Source organism: Prionailurus viverrinus, chromosome B4 (genome assembly GCF_022837055.1).
Source record: "Prionailurus viverrinus isolate Anna chromosome B4, UM_Priviv_1.0, whole genome shotgun sequence".
In the NCBI taxonomy this organism is placed as follows: Eukaryota; Metazoa; Chordata; class Mammalia; order Carnivora; family Felidae; genus Prionailurus; species Prionailurus viverrinus.
The window spans coordinates 43,662,755-43,682,035 of NC_062567.1; the positions used below are offsets into that span (position 1 = coordinate 43,662,755).

Genomic DNA, 19,281 nt, shown 5'->3' on the forward strand with positions numbered 1-19,281 from the left:
TAGAAACCAAGATTCGAAGAGGCTATGTGACTTGTAGATAGTTGTGTAGCTGGTAGGTGGTAAGACCAGAGCCATGATGCAGGTCTGCCTCTAGATCCAGTGCTGTTTTTCTCTAGACCATGTTGTCTGCAGCTGTGTAGATATGCTTTAGATTTGTCTTCCTGTAAAGAAAAGAGAGTCAGTTTTGTGCTGCAAGGAAAATAAAAAAGATGAAGTAGATTTATCTGAACAAATTGCCCAGTCCATTTTTCCATGTTTCAACATGAGTTTATTTCCTTTCAGAAGTTTGCAGTAAGACTTTGTGTTCATAGTTTTTTATTTAAATTTTATGTAACTCAGATTTATTTATGCTTTTTTTCTCAGGATTATATCCATCGAGTAGGTCGAACCGCTCGAGCTGGGCGTTCTGGAAAGGCTATCACCTTTGTCACACAGTAAGTAAATTGACTTCAGGGGCAGAACAATGCAGAGAAAAGAGCAGAGCTTTGGTGCAGACTGACTTGGTGGCCTGACTTTGCCACTTACTGTAATAGTCATTTAACCTCCTTCATGTTGTTTTCAGCATTTATAAAATGGAAATAATGGTATCTACTTAACAGAGCATTAATGAAGATTATATACATATGTATATATATACATGTATCCTATATATATATATATATATATATACATATATGTATATATATATGTATACATATATATACATATATATATATATATATATATATATGTATGATCTAGTGTAGCATTTGGCATATAGAAACACACAAACCCCTGCTCCTTCTTTCAACTGCTGAAGCTGGAGAGTAGTGACTTTTCCCTCAACTCAGAGTATTAGAATCATTATTTTGATTTTGTTTAAAAAACTTTAGGGGCGCCTGGGTGGCTCAGTCGGTTAAGCGTCCGACTTTGGCTCAGGTCACGATCTGTGAGTTCGAGCCCTTTGTCGGGCTCTGTGCTGACTGCTCAGAGCCTGGAACCTGTTTCAGATTCTGTGTCTCCCTCTCTCTCTGACCCTCCCCCGTTCATGCTCTGTCTCTCTCTGTCTCAAAAATAAATAAACGTTAAAAAAATTAAAAAATAAATAAATAAAAAACTTTAATGTTTATTTTTGACAGACAGAGCATTAGCAGGGAGGGGCAGAGAGAGAGGGAGACACAGAATCCGAAGCAGGCTCCAGGCTCCGAGCTGTCAGCACAGAGCCTGACATGGGGCTCCAGCACAAACCACGAGATCATGACTGGAACCGAAGTCAAACACTTAACCGACTGAGCCACCCAGGCGCCCCGATTTTGTTTTTAGAGAGACAAAATTTTGGCTTTTCTGGGAGTAAAAATATGTTGGGTGATCTTCTAGTGGGCTGTGTACCGAGGATTGCTCTAATCAGTATTCTGGATTCAGTATTGTTTAAAACTTGCGTCAGTTGCCTCATACCGCATAATGTGTAGTTTGGGAATGGACAGACATCCGCGTTGTCAGCCAGCCAAAACCACACCAATTTTCCTTCCTCAGGTATGATGTAGAACTCTTCCAGCGCATAGAACACTTAATTGGGAAGAAACTGCCTGTCTTCCCAACACAGGATGATGAGGTTATGGTGCTGACAGAGCGTGTCACTGAAGCCCAAAGATTTGCCCGAATGGTATGCAACTTACTTTTTCACCAACTTTTATGCAAATAATGGTAACTACATGCTAGATGCTGTTGGATTAATCCTCATAACTAACTGCAGGAAGTATTATTTTATTCTAAATTTAAGATGAGCATACTAACGTGTAGAGATGGTAGGTAATTTGAATCGAGGTCTGGACTCAGTCTGACCACAGTGACCACATGCTCAGCCACTGTTCATGTTTCACATGTGGCAAGAAAACCTCTGGACTCGAGATCAGAAGACCCAGCTGTGAATTGGACATTGTGGTTTGAACAGTGCGTCTGACCTCTCGGAATCAGTTCCTTGCCTGTAAATTGGGAATAACAGTTACCTTGATCCTTATAGGGGTTTTTTGGGCATCAGATAAGCTAACGTGAACTGTGTAGTAACTAACAGTAAGTAGCAGTAATAATAATGGTGAGGATGGGAAGATTGTAAAAGAGAATCCTAGCAAGTGCTATCTGCTCCCTAGAGTTCTAGTCTGGGGGATGAAGAAACTTTGCCCCTGGGCTGCTTTCTGAGTAGCTGAGGCATGGACTTGTGTTTTTCTGCTCACATAGAACTCTCATTTGGTATTTTGGTTTATAAAAGTATTAGATATACATTGGAAAGAATTTCAGAAAATATGGAAAAGATTAAAATAGTAAATGAGACATATGAGTTATCCCCTACGGCAAACATTTGGGTCTTGATAACATTTGGCTATTTTTCTTTTTTTAGCCATAATTAGATGTTATCTAATTGTATATGATTAACATTTTTTCTATTTTAACAAATATAGAGCAATGTGATCACTTCTCAGTGGCTACAAAAAATTCCATTATAAATATATAACATGACTTACATGGGTGTATATTTATGTTTTTTCACATGTTTTGTGTTTTAACTAGTACCATGTTGGACATCCTAGTATGTACAACTTTGTGTACTCGTTTCCTTAGAATAAATTCCTAAAAGTAGAATTAGTTGTCGGGCCGAGGAGTAAATGGAGTTAAAATTTGAATTCATACAGAATACCAGATTCCTCCCTCTCCCACCCAGAAGAGCTGTCGGCGACAGTTTATGTGGGTGTCCCCACACCTTGACAAATACTAGGTATTACCATTCTCTTAAATCTTTGCTGGCCTGCCATGTGTAAATAATAGCTTATTGTTTTAATTTTCATGTAAACATTTTTGTGTATTGGGGTTTTGGTCTTCTCCCTTTGTTAGTGTGAGGTATTAGGGAGTTATGTAGTGTTTTTTTTTTTTTTTTATGTTTATTTTTGAGAGAGAGAGAGAGAGCGTGAGTGGGGGAGGGGCAGAGAGTAGGAGACACAGAAATCGAAGCAGGCTCCAGGAGTTGCCAGCACAGAGCCCAACACGGGGATTGAACTCAAGAACTGCAAGATCATGACCTGAGCTGAAGTCAGCTGCTTAACCGACTGAGCCACCCGGGTGCCCCGGTGTTGGATTTTAAGGAGAGGAGAGCAGGATTTGTTACCCTCAGTGACAGTAATTCATTTTCAATCCCATCCTTTCTCTTTTCTTGCAGGAGTTAAGAGAGCATGGAGAAAAGAAGAAACGCGTGCGGGAGGACACTGGGGACAATGATGACACAGAGGGTGCTATGGGTGTCAGGAACAAGGTCGCTGGAGGAAAAATGAAGAAACGGAAAGGCCGTTAATTTCTTTTATAAAGACTTGATTTCAGCCTTTTGTTTCATATAAGGGGATTGTAGAAGAGGATGAAGCCCCCTCCAGCACAGTTCCTCAGACCGAAATCTGTCACAGTGATGTCGAGAACCTGCTCATCTACTTGAGCACTCGCTTTCCTTCTGTAGGGTGCCATTACCGCACACCGGTCTTTACGGTGCTCGTGTCAGCTTTGGTTTCTTGGTCACGAGATGAGTAGGATGTGTTCTTTTATCACTTCACACAGACCTTTTGTTTTTTCAGCTGCAAGTCAAGGACTAGGTTGATGGAGCCCTGGACCTGTATTTGTAAAGGGAAGAAGCTTCTGTATTTGTAAAACTGGTGATACTTAAGCAATCTCAGCTTGTGCTTCATTAGACCAAATGTGCACTAATAAATTTACCTACTATTTTTAAAAGATTCAAACTCCTTGAAAACCTTTATGGGTTGAGGGACTTTACAGATTTAAGTAAGATCTTGCTAATAGGTAAGAAATTGACAGTGGCAGTTATGTGGCAAAATCATTGCTTGTTCTTAATTAAGGTAAACATTTATGACTTTTAAAGATCTGCAAAGGAACGAGGTGATGGATGGCTTTGAATGGGAAGTCCTGCTTAAAAGGGCATTGTGTTTTTCTTGGGGATGGATCAAAGGCCTTAAGTAAGACTGCAGAGTCTCTTAGATCCCTAGGTACATTCACTTCCCTGACTGCTCGGTTTAAGAAGACTGCTTTCGGGTTAGGAAGAAGACTGCTCGGGTTAGGAAGACTGGTTTCTTTTCTTTTGTCTCCATCTATATGGCTACATAACTCAGAATATGTAAAGCTGGATCATCAGCTCCTGGAGAGAAAATAGACCATGGTTCTGTAGAGACTGGGTCAGATAGGCGAAAGTTGATGGAAATCAGAAACAGCTGTGAGCTTCACGGTCATGAACAGTCTTGTGCCTTGAAGACTTTCAACTCATAGAAGATGCCTAATCATTTTTGTCAAATGTAACAATTTTATTAGAAGAGAAAGGGTCTGAATTGGCAGAACCAGGGTGAAGAGATTCCAGTGGTTTAAGATTGAGTTTTGAAGAGAAACTTTCTGTGTATATCTTAATGGAAAGTGCGTCTTAGAGTCAAAGTATCTGGCAAGAAGTGAAAAATAGATGTCAGTAAAATTCTCTGTGGTAGTCAGGTGTAGATGGTTACTTGCAGGAAGATCTTTATAAATATAGGGTACATTCTGCCAGAAACATATCCTAAGAGGAATGCCTGTGGATAAGGCATTTATAATTAATTGAAATCTAAACACATGGATTATTTTGTTTAGGTTGCTCCAAATTTCATTGCTCCTCGTTATGGTGCATTTGAGTGAAGGTTAAATTAGAAAAATCAGGAGTCAGTAAGAAAGAAGGAAAGGAGAAAAAGGGTGGAAGAAAAGCAGGAGTCAAGTAGTTGAGTGGGGGCCATAACTGTGACTTTGTTTTGAATTGTGGGTATGATTGGAGGCTAATTCTCCCTGAATGTTGTATTTTCCAGATGGGACTTTCTGCAGTGGCTTGGATAATAGCAACACTTTCTCTCTGAGCCTTTGGGTAAAAGTGAATGGAGGGTTGCTGTTGTCATTCATTGGAGGACTTCAGAAGCAAGCTGACATTGAATTGGGGTGTGGGTGGTGGGTAAGGAGAAGAGATTGGAATTATCCTGAAGGTGTCTGAACTTTGTAAAAAAGTGGAGTCTCTCACACAGGGTCCGTAGACCCCTGAAGTATGTGCCTATTTCTGGGGAGACTGAAAGGGTTAAAAACTACTGCTCTAAAGCTTAGCTGTTGTCTCTAAAGTATACATGTAATTATGCTTTGCTAGGATGGGATGATAGGACACTAAGCAAAGAAATGTGGATGATGCGTCTTTAGGCATATTAGTAGGTCTAGTAGTAAGCTAGAGTCCTACACAGAACAAATAAAGATATTACTGTGGAGGACAGGAGGCACAGAAATAAATGAATGTGATCTGTTAGTAAATGAGGACAGAGCTGTGAGTTTGTGCTATTATTTAGATCTGTTCTTCATGTTCCCTTATCCTCTAAGGTAACGTTGGCAAAGTCTTGCTGCTGAAACCCTCATCAAGATGTGTGTTAGTTTCCTAGGGCTGCCATAACAAAGTCCTACAAACTGGGTGGCTTAAAACAACAGAAATTGATTGGCTCACGGTTCTGGCAACTGGAAGTCTGAGATGGTGTTAGCAGGGCCATGCATCATCTGAAACCTCTAGAGAAGACTCCTTGCCTCTTCCTAGCTTCTGGTGGTTGCTGGCAATCCTTGGTGTCGCTTGGCTTGTGGCAACATAACTCTAATCTCTGCCTCCCTCTCGATGTAACCTTCTTCCTCATGTGTCTGTGTCTTCACATGGCCTTCCTCTAAGGATACCAGTCATTGGATTTAGGGTGCACCCTAATCCAGTGTGACCTCATCATAACCAATTATATCTGCAAAGACCCTATTTCCAAATAAGGTCACACTCTGGAGTTCTAGGTAGACACAGATTTTAGGGGGAGATTATTAATCCAGTACAGACCATCTTTCTGTACTGCTATATTCTTTGGGGTTTAAGACTGCATTGTGGAATAGAAATGGCAGATAGAGTTGATTATAAAGAAAGTGGAGAAAAGACAGAAGGTAGGTCTTCAGAAATAGTAAGATGGGTAGACGTATAGAAGTTTAAAATGACATTCTTTTATTTATTTTTTTTTTTTCAACGTTTATTTATTTTTGGGACAGAGAGAGACAGAGCATGAACGGGGGAGGGGCAGAGAGAGAGGGAGACACAGAATCGGAAACAGGCTCCAGGCTCTGAGCCATCAGCCCAGAGCCCGACGCGGGGCTCGAACTCACGGACCGCGAGATCGTGACCTGGCTGAAGTCGGACGCTCAACCGACTGCGCCACCCAGGCGCCCCAAAATGACATTCTTTTAAATGAAATGTAAATTATTTTTGCAGTCAGTGTACCAGAGGCTCTAGTTTCAGGAGTAGGAAGGGTGTTTCTGGCCTTTCTTCTATTTCCTTCTTGATACAATCCCTTAGTTCTGCTTTCCTGATTTAAGAAACAGAGCTTCAAAATAACCCACCAACCTCTCTCCCTCCCCTAATTGCAAACAATTCCCACACCTATTTTTATGCCTTTAAAAAAAAAAAAAAAAATATATATATATATATATATATATATATATATATGTTTTTTCAATATATGAAGTTTATTCTCAAATTGGTTTCCATACGACACCCAGTGCTCATCCCAAAAGGTGCCCTCCTCAATACCCATCACCCACCCTCCCCTCCCTCCCACCCCCCATCAACCCTCAGTTTGTTCTCAGTTTTTAAGAGTCTCTTCTGCTTTGGCTCTCTCCCACTCTAACCTCCTTTTTTTTTTTTTTTTTTTTTTCCTTCCCCTCCCCTATGGGTTTCTGTTAAGTTTCTCAGGATCCACATAAGAGTGAACACATATGGTATCTGTCTTTCTCTATGTGGCTTATTTCACTTAGCATAATACTCTCCAGTTCCATCCATGTTGCTACAAAGGGCCATATTTCATTCTTTCTCATTGCCACGTAGTACTCCATTGTGTATATAAACCACAATTTCTTTATCCATTCATCAGTTGATGGACATTTAGGCTCTTTCCATAATTTGGCTATTGTTGAGAGTGTTGCTATAAACATTGGGGTACAAGTGCCCCTATGCATCAGTACTCCTGTATCCCTTGGGTCAATTCCTAGCAGTGCTATTGCTGGGTCATAGGGTAGGTCTATTTTTAATTTTTTGAGGAACCTCCACACTGTTTTCCAGAGCGGCTGCACCAGTTTGCATTCCTACCAACAGTGCAAGAGGGTTCCTGTTTCTCCACATCCTCTCCAGCATCTATAGTCTCCTGATTTGTTCATTTTGGCCACTCTGACTGGCATGAGGTGATATCTGAGTGTGGTTTTGATTTGTATTTCCTGATGAGGAGCGACGTTGAGCATCTTTTCATGTGCCTGTTGGCTATCCGGATGTCTTCTTTAGAGAAGTGTCTATTCATGTTTTCTGCCCATTTATTCACTGGATTATTTGTTTTTCGGGTGTGGAGTTTGGTGAGCTCTTCATAGATTTTGGATACTAGCCCTTTGTCCGATATGTCATTTGCAAATATCTTTTCCCATTGCGTTGGTTGCCTTTTAGTTTTGTTGTTTGTTTCCTTTGCTGTGCAGAAGCTGTTTATCTTCATAAGGTCCCAGTAGTTCATTTTTGCTTTTAATTCCCTTGCCTAAAAATATTTTTGAGAGGGGGTGCCTGCGTGGCTCAGTTGGTTAAGTCTGACTTCAGCTCAGGTCATGATCTCACAGTTTGTGAGTTCAAGCCCCGCGTTGGGCTCTGTGCTGACAGCTCGGAACCTGGAGCCTGCTTGGGATTCTGTCTCACTTTCTGCCCCTCACCCATGCGTGCTCTGTCTCTTTGTCTCTCTCTCTCAAAAATACACTTAAAAAAAATTAAAAAATTTTTTAATGTTTATTTATTTACTTAGCACATGTGGGTGCATGTGTGAGGGAGGGGCAGAGAGAGGGAGAGAGAGAGAATCCCAAGCAGGCTCTGAGCTGTTAGCACGGAGCCTAATTTGGGACTCCAACTCATGAACCATGAGATTATGACCTGAGCCGAGATCAAGAGTTGGAGGCTTAACCGACTGAGCCACCCAGGTGTGCCTAATTTGTAGGCCTTAATAAAGGAAATAGCTTGTGATAGGCATGTGATGCTGGCCCAGAGAAAATTTCCCCCTTGTTTCTCACCTGAATCATGAAGCCACTTTACATTTGTTGTATCATGGCTTCATGATACTAGCTAACTTGGTTTTACTTCCTCTGTCCAGAACTACAGTGAGAGGAGGAAAATATCTCTGCCTTAGGAAGGGGTGCAAGGGTCCCAGGGATAGGGTTTTAGTTGGGTAGGCTGTTCCAGGCTTAAAGCAGGTCCAGAATTCGAGGCCCTCTGGAACTTAAGGGATCCCTCTGAAGGGATTCCAGTGGTTGCCAAAAGGGGTCTAGACTCAACTAGGTTATGATTATTGTTTCTTAGTCCCTGAAAGATGTGATAAATATCCTAAAACTTGTCTGACTTCTATAAAGATATCTGGCTTACAGCCAGATGTTTTCCAGGTAGCTTTCTATCTGTAGATAATATCCAAAAGTCTAAATCAGAGACTGTCTACCCCAGCTCCCTCAAAGCCCTGGGAAAGGAGATCAGAAAGAACCACAGCCTGTGGCATTGGTTACGAAAAGTGAAGGCATCCGTGTTATCAAAAGCAGGTAACAAAATAACATCAAGAAAGTATGTTCTGGGGCACCTGGGTGGCTCAGTTAAGCGTCCGATTCTCGCAGCTTGGAATTCTCTCTCTTTGCCCCTCCTCCGCTTGTGTGCATGCACACACATGCTCTCTGCCCCTGTCTCTAAATAACCATCAAAAAAAAAAAAAAAAAAAAAAAGTTCCAAGATCTTGAAATTAGAGAATATACAAGAAGTTTTAATCCACACACTTCTTAAGGTGAAATCAAGCCTCAGGGCAGATAATAAGTCAGGGTGTGAGTCATCTCTTTAGTTGGAATGACAAGAGACCCAGACCTTGGCACTAGAGATTCAAGGGTTACCCACACCCACATTCCTTTTCATGCCTCACCTGTCCCAGGAATGCACTAAAACTCCAGCTAAAAATAACTACAGAAACTTAAACTCTGGGAAGTAGCACTGAACAGCCTACCCTAGAGTGAAGAGCTGGTTTATGCCAAATGGAAGACAGACAGGAAGAAAATGGGCTCATGTGGGACCATGTAATCTCTAGGATGTGGGCCCTGATGTCAGCTCATACTCTTGGAAGTTTTTGCTTACAAGCCATCCCTCCACCTGATATTTTCATTAACCTATGGGTGCCATGTTGGTGCTGGAAGAAGCCAGAAGGATGAGGGAATGCAACAGAGTATATAGGCAAAATGTTAGTCAAAAGACCTATTGACTGTTACTATGTGACCTCATGGGAGTTACTGAACCTCAGTTTCTCTTGGCTAACATGGAAATAAGATCATCCATCCTATCTGCCTCACAGAGTCTTGAACCTAGTTTTGTGTTTTGTGTTTTTAAATTCTGTTGTCTCCCTCCCTTCCGGTGTCTGCTGTATCCCAGCTACAGTGCCGGGTACCAGGAAGACAACACTGAAGAAAAAAGTCAGATGCTGTTTTTGCTGAACTCAGCCTTAGGTAAATTCAGGATTTGTCTTAGCATTGTGTTGTGATTATGCTTGTCTAGAGGGGAGGGACCATGGCTTATTTGTGGATGTAATTTTAACATCTCATAGGTCCTAGCACACAGCATTTGTTCAATATCTGTCATTTTCTGGAACATGCTCTGTTGGCAATTTTACATGTGTTGTCTCTAGTTCCTTGAATAATCCTGAAAGGTAGATATTATTGTTCCCATTATAAGCTGTAAGGGCAGACTGTCAAATCTGCTCCTTAAGAGTTTTGGGACTGTGGGCAAGTTTTTCAGCCTTTTTGTGTTTCAGTCTTACCTGAAGAAATGCAGATAGCGATATACCTTCCTCACGGGGTTGTGAGGTTTAAGTGAGGTAGACTGTGGCTTATCATATGATTAATATGTGTTATCCATTATGATTATCATTATTGTTGCTGTGATTACAGATGGAGAGTAGCTAAGTAGCTTGCCCAGGTCACATAGCACATAAGGGGTCAAGCAAAATTTGGTTTCAGGACTCTGCTCTTGATACTATATACACTGTGTGTGTGTGTGTGTGTGTGTGTGTGTGTGTGTGTGTCTATAATTTCATATTATTCATTCAGGAAGTGCTTACTGAATGAATGATTGAACCATAATATATATTTTTTCTTTTGGAAAAATCTCTTCTACCAGCAAATAAGTATTACCTAAATGAGCTTTCAGACTTAACCTATTGGGAAGTCTGGGGGGAGAATATGAAATTTTCATTTCCACCAGTAGATGGCAGAAGGAAGAAAAGATACCTCTGAACGGGCAGGAGTTCTCATCCTGAGCAGAAGGATAAATACTGAGCAGGGACTGAGACGTGGTGGCTGATCACAAGGGCTCTTGATGTCATGTGTGGCCCACAGTGACGAAAGGGGGCCAGAGTGCATATGAGAACTCCCCACAGGTATGTAAAAGGCTCAGCCTTCAAGATCTAGGTTGACCCACAAGACAGGCCTTGGGAGACTGAAGTAAGCTGAAGTTCAGATGTAGTAAGAACACAAAGTTGCCTTCTGCTATTCTGTCTTCACAGTTTCAGTCTACATTCCCTTTTCATGTTACAGGCAGCTCTGTTCTCTTCAGAAGTGTGCCCTTCCCTCCTGGGATTTTGATGAAGTCACTTGCCCTCTGTTTATGTCCTCCCTCAACCCACACCCCAGCCTGTAACCTATGGGTGCTGTTATTCACCCCCTTATCCCAGTACATGTGCTTTGTGTTTATGAATGTAAATTCTCTGAGCCATTAAGCCCCTTCTGTTGTATCCCTCTATCTTACTGCATATCCATCTAGTAAGCTTTATCTATTGCCCTCCCTCCTCTGTCGCATCAGCTTGGTGCTGGTTAGCTGGTGAGCCACTCATTTGTCCATTCTGTCCTAAAGACGTCTTTCTGCTCCAAGTGATGGGGAAATGTCCCTCTGGTTCCATAAGAAGGCATGGTGGTCAGAAATACTGGGCTACCTCCGCTCTCTCTTACTTCTGTGCTGGCTCTTCTCCAAGCATTCCTTTGCGGGAGGAGGCTGCGGGTGACTCCTGCTCAATACCTGCCTTCTTAGAAACTCTAACCCAACCTATTTAATGCAGCGCCAACTTCAAGCCAACATCCTTGTTGTGTTTTCTGGGTGGGTCAAGAGAGTGGGGACCGCCAGAAGATTTCTTATTTGACGTACTCTGTTTGTACATATGTAATGGTCTGTTTGTGATTCTTTACCATAAGGCGGTGGAGAGCCCGCTGTGTGCTAGGCATTTGCTAGGGGCTTGGCATATATTACTGCATTTACTGGAGGTAATGACTCATCTCGTGAGGAAACATGGACAAGCTTGTTTACGATATGTTAAAACCACAACCTTGTCATTTCTTATTCTGCATCTTCCCCGATTTCATGCATGCATCGAAGGGTGTTCAAGCACTTTTGCACGGTGGGCTTAGGCTAATAAAATGAAGTAGAGATTCGGTTACATCATAGTTAATCTGTGGCTTCTGATTCCATTTCATCGATTTGTGGTGGAATTCAAAGGGCTGGGGGTGAGGGGGAAGTGAGAAAGATGCCTCTCGGCACTGTAGTTTTATATTTTCACCACATTCCTACAAAATGAATAAATTTGACATTTGGACTCTGCCATTCTATTCACGTGCAAAACCTCACACAAAATCAGAATTTTAGGGTTGAGAGGATCTTGGCGATGAACCAGATTAGATTGTTCATTTTTCCTTAAGAGTAAAGGAAAGTATGTGCGTGTTTATAAGTTTGAGTATTTCTTTCAGATTATTTATTTTGAAAGCGGGGAGGGGCAGAGAGAGAGGGAGAGAATCCTAAGCAGGCTCCAAGCTGTCAGTGCGGAGCTGGATGCGGGGGCTTGATCTCCCGAATTATGAGATCATGACGTGAGTGGAAATCAAGAGTCGGATGCTTAACTGACTGAGCCACCCAGGCACCCCTGTAAGTTTGGATAGGTTTTGTATTGTGCTTATGAGGTTATAGCTCTTTAAAGAGAGACACTAAAATAGACTCCTGTTCTTCAAAAAAGTTATAGTGGAATTTTGTTCATAATCCCTGCCTAAGGAAGAAAATACTTGCTTTTCAGGACTAATGTCTTAAGACTAGAGTCTCTTTTTTGAGAAGAGTAGTGGAAGATGTTGGGGCACAGAAATGTGTTTTAGAAAACCCTGATTGGCCTGACCTATTTTCCTAATAAATGCCAGTATTGTCCCAAACCAGGCTGTAGGTGCTATGTTGGGAGGAGTGTGGGTAAGTCGTATTCATACCTCACCTCTTCAGCATCTTTGTCCAGGTGAACTCCAATCGTGTGTGATCACCAAGGGCAGCCTAGAAGGAGGCAAAAGTTCCTACGAGGACAAGGGACAGACTGAAAAGTTTCTGTGGGAATGGAGAAGAGCGACTCACCTCTATGTTGGTCACCTGGGTAGGATGCAGGGACAGAGAGGAAAGGAGGGGGAGAAGCGTGTCCTGTAGGAGTTATAGCCAGTACATAAACTGCAGAGTTTTAAGGTACTCAGCAGCAGTACAGTCATTTCCTGCCCCTTCTCCATTCTCCTCACTTCCTGGGTTTCCCACTGGCCAGTGGCCTGTGGCCAGGGCTCATTTCTCTCTCCCCTATGGCCTAGAAGGGTGGTTTCCATGGTGGGGCACATGCATGTAGGGGAGTGTATGACAGTTTGTTGGGGTGTGGAAAGAAAATACTAGAATTTTTTTATACCTTATTTTAAACTCATCCTCTAATTTCTATTTTTATGTTTTATAAAGTACATAAAGTATGGGAATACCAATTTATAATGAATATGTACAAGTATGGAAGTTTGTTAAAGTGACATTAAATAGAGGTATACTATCAGGAAGGTTTAAGACTAAAGCTCTAGGGAATTTTATTTTATTTTATTTTTTAACTTTATTTTGAGAGAGAGAGAGAGAGAGAGAGAGAGAGAGAGAATCCCAAGCAGGCTTTGTGCTGTCAGTACAGAGCCTGACGAGGGGCTTGATTTCATGAACTGTGAGATCGTGACCTGAGTCGAGATCAAGAGTCAAATGCTTAACTTAGCCACCCAGACACCCCTCTAGGGAATTATTCTGACAACACTCCTTTAAAAGAATTATTTCATGTTTCATTCTGAAATGAATTAAAAAAAAATTTTTTTTAATATGTATTTATTTTTGAGACAGAGAGAGACAGAGCATGAACGGGGGAGGGTCAGAGAGAGAGGGAGACACAGAATCTGAAACAGGCTCCAGGCTCCGAGCAGTCAGCACAGAGCCCGACGCGGGGCTTGAACTCACGGACTGTGAGATCATGACCTGAGCTGAAGCCAGACACTTAACCGACTGAGCCAACTGGGCGCCACACCTGAAATGAATTTTTAAATAAAACTTTGATAAATCCTTACATCTATATATAACTTTTTTTATTTCCAAAAAATTTTTAAATGTTTTATTTATTTTTGAGGAGAGAGAGAGAGACAGAGTGTGAGCAGGGGAAGGGCAGAAAGAGAGAGGCACAGAATCTGAAGCTGTCAGCTCAGAGCCTGATGCAGGGCTTGAACCCATGAACCGTGAGATATGACCTGAGCTGAAGTCAGACGCTTAGCCAACTGAGCCACCCAGGTGCCCTTTTTTGACTTGTTTTAATTTAATTTAATTTAATTTAATTTTTTTTTTTAAGAGCAGTTTTAGGTTCACAGCAAAATTGAGAGGAAGGTGCAGAGATTTCCCATGTATCTCCTTTCACACACACGTCCCCCGTTATCAACATCCCCCACCAGAGAGGTACATTTGTTACCATCCATGAACCTACACTGACGCATCATAATCACCCAAAGTCCGTAGATCACCTCAGGGTTCATGCTTGGGCTTGTGCATTCTGTGGCTTTGGACAAATGTATCTACCACTATAATATACAGAAAATTTTTACTGCTCTGTGAATCCTCTGTGCTCTGCCTATTCATCCCTTCTTGTACCCCAAACCCTGGCAACCACTGATATTTTTACTGGTTCCATCGTTTTGTCTTTTCCAGTATGTCATATAGTTGGAATCATGCAGTATTTAGCCTTTTGAGACTGGCTTCGCTTAATAATATGTATTTAAGTTTCCTCTATGTCTTCTCACGGCTTGAGAGCTCTTTTCTTTTTAGTATTGAATAGTATTGCATTGTTTGGATGCATCATAGTTTATCCATTTGCCTACTGAAGGACATCTTGGTTGCTTCCACATTTTGGCAATTATGAATAAAGCTGCTGTAAACATCCCTGTGCAGGTTTTTCCCCCCACTTCTTTTTTAATGTGATAAAATACTCAAAATTTACCATCTTAACCATTTTAAAGTTAAGAATTATGTGGTATTAAATACACTCATATTATTGTGCAAACACCACCACCATCTCCATCCCCCTAACTCTTTTCATCTTGTAAATCTAAAAGTCTCTATCCATTAAACAAGAAATCTCCATTTTCCCCAACTCTCAGTCCTGGCAACCACCATTGTACTTTCTGTCTTTATGGTTTTGACTACTCTTACTACCTAACGTAAGTGGAATAATACAGTATTGGTCTATTTGTGACTGGTTTATTACCCTTGGTTCAATGTCCTCAAGTTTCATACATATTATGGAATATTAAAGAATTTCCTTCCTCTTTAAAGGCAGGATAATATTCCATTGTATGTATAGACCGCATTTTGCTTCTCCATTTGCCCATTTTTGAATTGAGGTTTAGTTTTTTGGGGTTTTTTTTTTTTTTTGCTTTTGTTTTTGTTTTATTTGAGGTTGAGTTTTAGGAGTTTTCTGTATATTCTGGATACTAATTCCATATCAGATATATGATTTGCAAATACTTTCTCCCATTCTGTGGGTTGCCTTTTTACTCTGCTGATAGTGTCTTTTGATGCACAAATCTTTAAATTTTTCATGAAGTCCAATTTGTCTACTTTTTCTTCTTTTACCTGTGCTTTTGGTGTCACACCTAAGAAATCATTACCAAATCCAATGTCATGAAGCCTTTGTCCTATGTTTTCTTCTAAGAGTTTTATTGTTTTAGGTCTTATTTACATTTAGGTCCTTGATTCATTTTCAGTTAACTTTTGTATGTGGTGTTAGGTAAGGGTCAACTTCATTCTTTTGCATGTGGATAACTAGTTTTCCCAGCAACATTTGTTGAAAAGACTATCCTTTCCCCATTGAAAGGTTTGGCATTCTGTCAAAGACCATTTCACTATAGATGTGAGGATTTATTTCTGGGCTCTTTATTCTATTCCGTTGGTCTATAAGTATGTCTTTATGCCAATACCAAACTGTATTGATTACTGTAGCTTGTGCTAAGATTTGAAATCAGGAAATGTGAATCTTCCAGTTTTGTTCTTCTTTTTCAAGATTGTTTTCCTTTTGGGATGAGCACTGGGTGTTGTATGGAAACCAATTTGACAATAAACTTCATATATTGAAAAAAAAAAGATTGTTTTTGCTATTTAGGGTCCCTTGAGATTCCATATGAATTTTAGGATGGGTTTTCCATTCCTGCAAAAAAAAATATTGGGATTTTGATAAGGGATTGCATTGAATCTATAGATGACTTTGGGAAATATTGACCTTTTTTTATTAAAAATTTTTTTAATGTTTATTTATTTTTGAGAGAGAGAGAGAGATAGAGCATGAGTGGGGGAGGGGCAGAGAGCAAGGGACACACAGAATCTGAAGTAGGCTCTAGGCTCTGAGCTATCAGGACAGAGCCTGATGTGGCGCTCAAACTCACAAACTGTGAGATCAAAACCTGATCCAAAGTTGGACGCTTAACTGACTGAGCCACCCAGGCACCCCAAGGAAGTATTGACATTTTAACAATTTTAAGTGTTCTAATCCATGAACATGGGATGTGTTTCCATTTATATATGTGTTCTTTAATTTCTTTTAGAATTAGTATATAGTTTTCTTGTATGAGACTTTTACTTTCTTGGTGATGTTGATTCCTAGGAATTTTATTTTATTTTATTTTATTTTATTTTATTTTATTATTTTATTTTTTTAGAATTTTATTCTTTTTGATGCTATTATAACTGGAATTGTTTTTGTAATTTCCTTTTCAGATTATTCATTAATAGTGTACAGAAAATACAACTGATTTTTGTGTGTTGGACTTTGTATCCTGCTAATTTGCTGAATTCACTTACTCTAGTAGTTTTTCTAGGATAATCTTTAGGGTATTTTTATGTAGAAGATCATATCACCTCCAGAGATAATTTTACTTTTTTCCAATTTGGATGCCTTTTCTTTCTTTCTTTTTTTAAAATGTTTATTTATTTTTGAGAGAGAGAGCACAGTCGCATGCATTCACAAGAAAGGACGGGGCAGAGAGAGGGCGAGAGCGAGAGAGAGAATGCCAACCAGGGTCCACACTGTCAGCACAGAGCCTGACATGGGACTCAATCCCATGAACATGAGATCATGACCTGAGCCTAAATCAAGAGTCCGATGCTTACCTAATTGAGCCACCCAGGCACTCCAAGGATGCCTTTTATTTCTTTCTCTTGTTTAATTGTTCTGGCTAGAGCTTCCAGTACTATGATGAATAGGCGTGGTGAAAATGGGCATGTTTGTCTTGTTGCTGATCTTAGAGGGAAGGCTTTCAGTCTTTCAGTCTTTCATCATTGCGTATGAGGTTTGCTCTGGGTTTTTCATATATGGCTTTTGGTACATTGAGACAATTTCCTTTTGTTCCTAGTTTGTTTAATGTTTTTTATCATGAAAGGGCGTCCAATTTTGTGAAATTCTTTTTCTGCATTAATTGACATCATTGTGTTTTATCCATTCTGCCAATCTGTCTTTTGACTGGAGGGTTTAATCCATTTACATGTAAAATAATTACTGATAAGAAGGGACCTACTTCTGTCATTGTGCTATTTTCTATATGCCTTATGGCTTTTTAAGTTTATTACAAAAAAGTTTTTTTTAATGTTTATTTATTTTTGAGAGAGAGAGAGAGAGAGAGAGAGACAGAGAATGAGTGGGGGAGGGGTAGAGAGAGACAGAATCTGAAGCAGGCTCTAGGCTCTGAGATGTCAGCACAGAGTCTGATGCGGGGCTCAAACTCATGACCTGGGAGATCATGACCTGAGCCAAAGTTGGATGCCTAACCAACTGAGCCACCCAGGCACCCCCTTTTCAAGTTTCTCATTTCTGTTATTACATGGTCTTTTCTGTTCAGCTGATTTTTTTTTTTTTTTTTTTTTTGTAGTGAAATGTTTACATTCCTTTCATGTATATTCTGTAGCTATTTTCTTTGTGGTTACCATGGGGATTACATTTAACATTTTGCAGTTATAATAGTCTAACTTGAAATCATTCCAGCTTAACTTCAATAACAAACAAAAACTATGCTCCTTTATAGCTCCGTCCCCAGCCCTTTTGGTTGTTGTCACAAAATTAGATCTTTATACATTTTGTACGCAAAACATAAACTACTAATTCTTTTAAATACATTGGACTCTTAAATTATATAAAAAGCAAAATTTGGAGTTACAAACCAAAGTTACAGTAATTTTAGCTTTTACACTAACACAATTATGCTTTTATAATTGCCCATATATTTACCTATATATATATATATATATATATATTTCTTAATTTATCTATATTAAGATCTTTATTTCTCTATATGGTTTTGAGCTACTGTGTAGTGTCCTTTTATTTTACCTTGTAGGAGTCTCAAGCATTTCTTGCAGGACAGGTCTAGTGGTCCCTTAGCTTTTGTTTGTCTGGAAATGTCTTAATTTCTCCTTCACTTTTGAAGAACAGTTTGCCACACACAGGATTTATGGTTGACAGGTTTTTTTCTCCTCCCCTCCCCTCCCCTTCCCTTCCCTCCCCTCCCCTCCCCTTCCCTGTCGTCTTGTCTGTCTTTTGTATTTTTGTCAATGTACTGTATTCTGGCTCCAAAGTTTCTGATGAGAAACATGCTGGATTTATTGAAGATCACTTGTATGTGATAATTTGCTTCTCTCTTGCTGATTTTAAGATTCTGTGTTTGCTTTCGAAAGTTTGATTATAGTCTTGGTGTGGATCTCTTTGAGTTCACCTTACTTGGAGTTCTTTGAGTTTTTTGGGTGTTTATACTTAAGTATTTCATCAAATTTGGGAAGTTTTCAGCCACTATTTCTTCAAATATTCTGCCTCCTTTTCCCTCTCTTCTCCTTTTGGGATTCCTCCCTTCCATGTGAATGTTGGTTGTCTAGGTTGTGTTTCACAGGTCCCTTAGGTTTTGTTCACTCTTCAATCTTTTTTCTTTCTGTTCCTCAGATCCGATAATTTCTATTTCCTCTCTTCAAGTTTGCTGATTCTTTCTTCTGCTTTCTCAAATCTGCCTTTGAATCCCTCAAATGAATTTTTACTTTCAGTTCTTGTACTTTTTAAGCTCTCAATTTTCTTTTTGGTTTCTTTTTAGGTTGTCCCTATTTTTATTGATCTTTCCATTCTGTTCACACATCATCTTCTTGACTTTCTCTGTATTTTCCCTTAGTTCTTTGCAGTTATTTTAAAGTCTTTGTCTCATAGATCTGTTGTCTTTTTCAGAGACAATTTTTGTTGATTTTCTTCTCCTTTGAATGGACCATGCTTTTTTATTTGTATGGCTTGTGATTTGTTGTTGTTGAACACTGTTGGATTTAATAATGTAGTAACTGTGGGGATTTTGCTGGGATTGGATTGGGATTGGATGGAATCTATAGATCAAATTGGGAAGAGCTGATATCTTGAAGGTATTGAGTCTCTTATCCATGAACATGGAATATCACTTCATTTATTTAGTTCTTTGATTTTGTTCATCAGAGTTTATAGTTTTCTTCACATGGAGCTTGTATATGTTTCATTAGATTTATATCTAAGCTTTTCATTTTTTTCTGAGTACTCATATAAATGTGTTTTTAATGTCAAATTCCACTTGTTCATTGCTGATATTTAGGAAATCAGTTGACTTAAAAAATTTTTTTTAATATTTTATTTTGGGGGGGAGAAAGCGAGAGAGAGGGAGAGCGAGCATAAGCGGGGGAGGGGCAGAGAGACGGGGAGACACAGAATTTGAAATAGGATCTAGGCTCTGAGCTGTCAGCACAGAGCCTGACATGGGGCTTGAACTCATGAACTGCAAGATCATGACCTGAGCTGAAGTTGG

At 40.0% G+C, this 19,281-nt stretch overlaps 1 protein-coding gene across 2 annotated transcripts in view; it reads left to right on the forward strand.

The window, feature by feature from the left end:
* DDX47 (DEAD-box helicase 47) overlaps positions 1-18,887 on the forward strand; it is a 30,622-nt gene extending 11,735 nt beyond the window's left edge. The window contains exons 10-13 of one of the 2 annotated variants that reach the window (XM_047867681.1): positions 364-434; positions 1,513-1,683; positions 17,837-17,841; positions 18,877-18,887. In XM_047867681.1, the coding sequence (XP_047723637.1) occupies positions 364-434; positions 1,513-1,681 (240 nt within the window). In that variant the 3' untranslated portion in view covers positions 1,682-1,683; positions 17,837-17,841; positions 18,877-18,887. Of the gene's footprint in view, positions 1-363; positions 435-1,512; positions 1,684-3,187; positions 3,747-17,836; positions 17,842-18,876 lie in introns of those variants that run through there. The other variant, XM_047867680.1, reaches the window with a different exon arrangement.
* Positions 18,888-19,281: the final 394 nt, after the last annotated feature.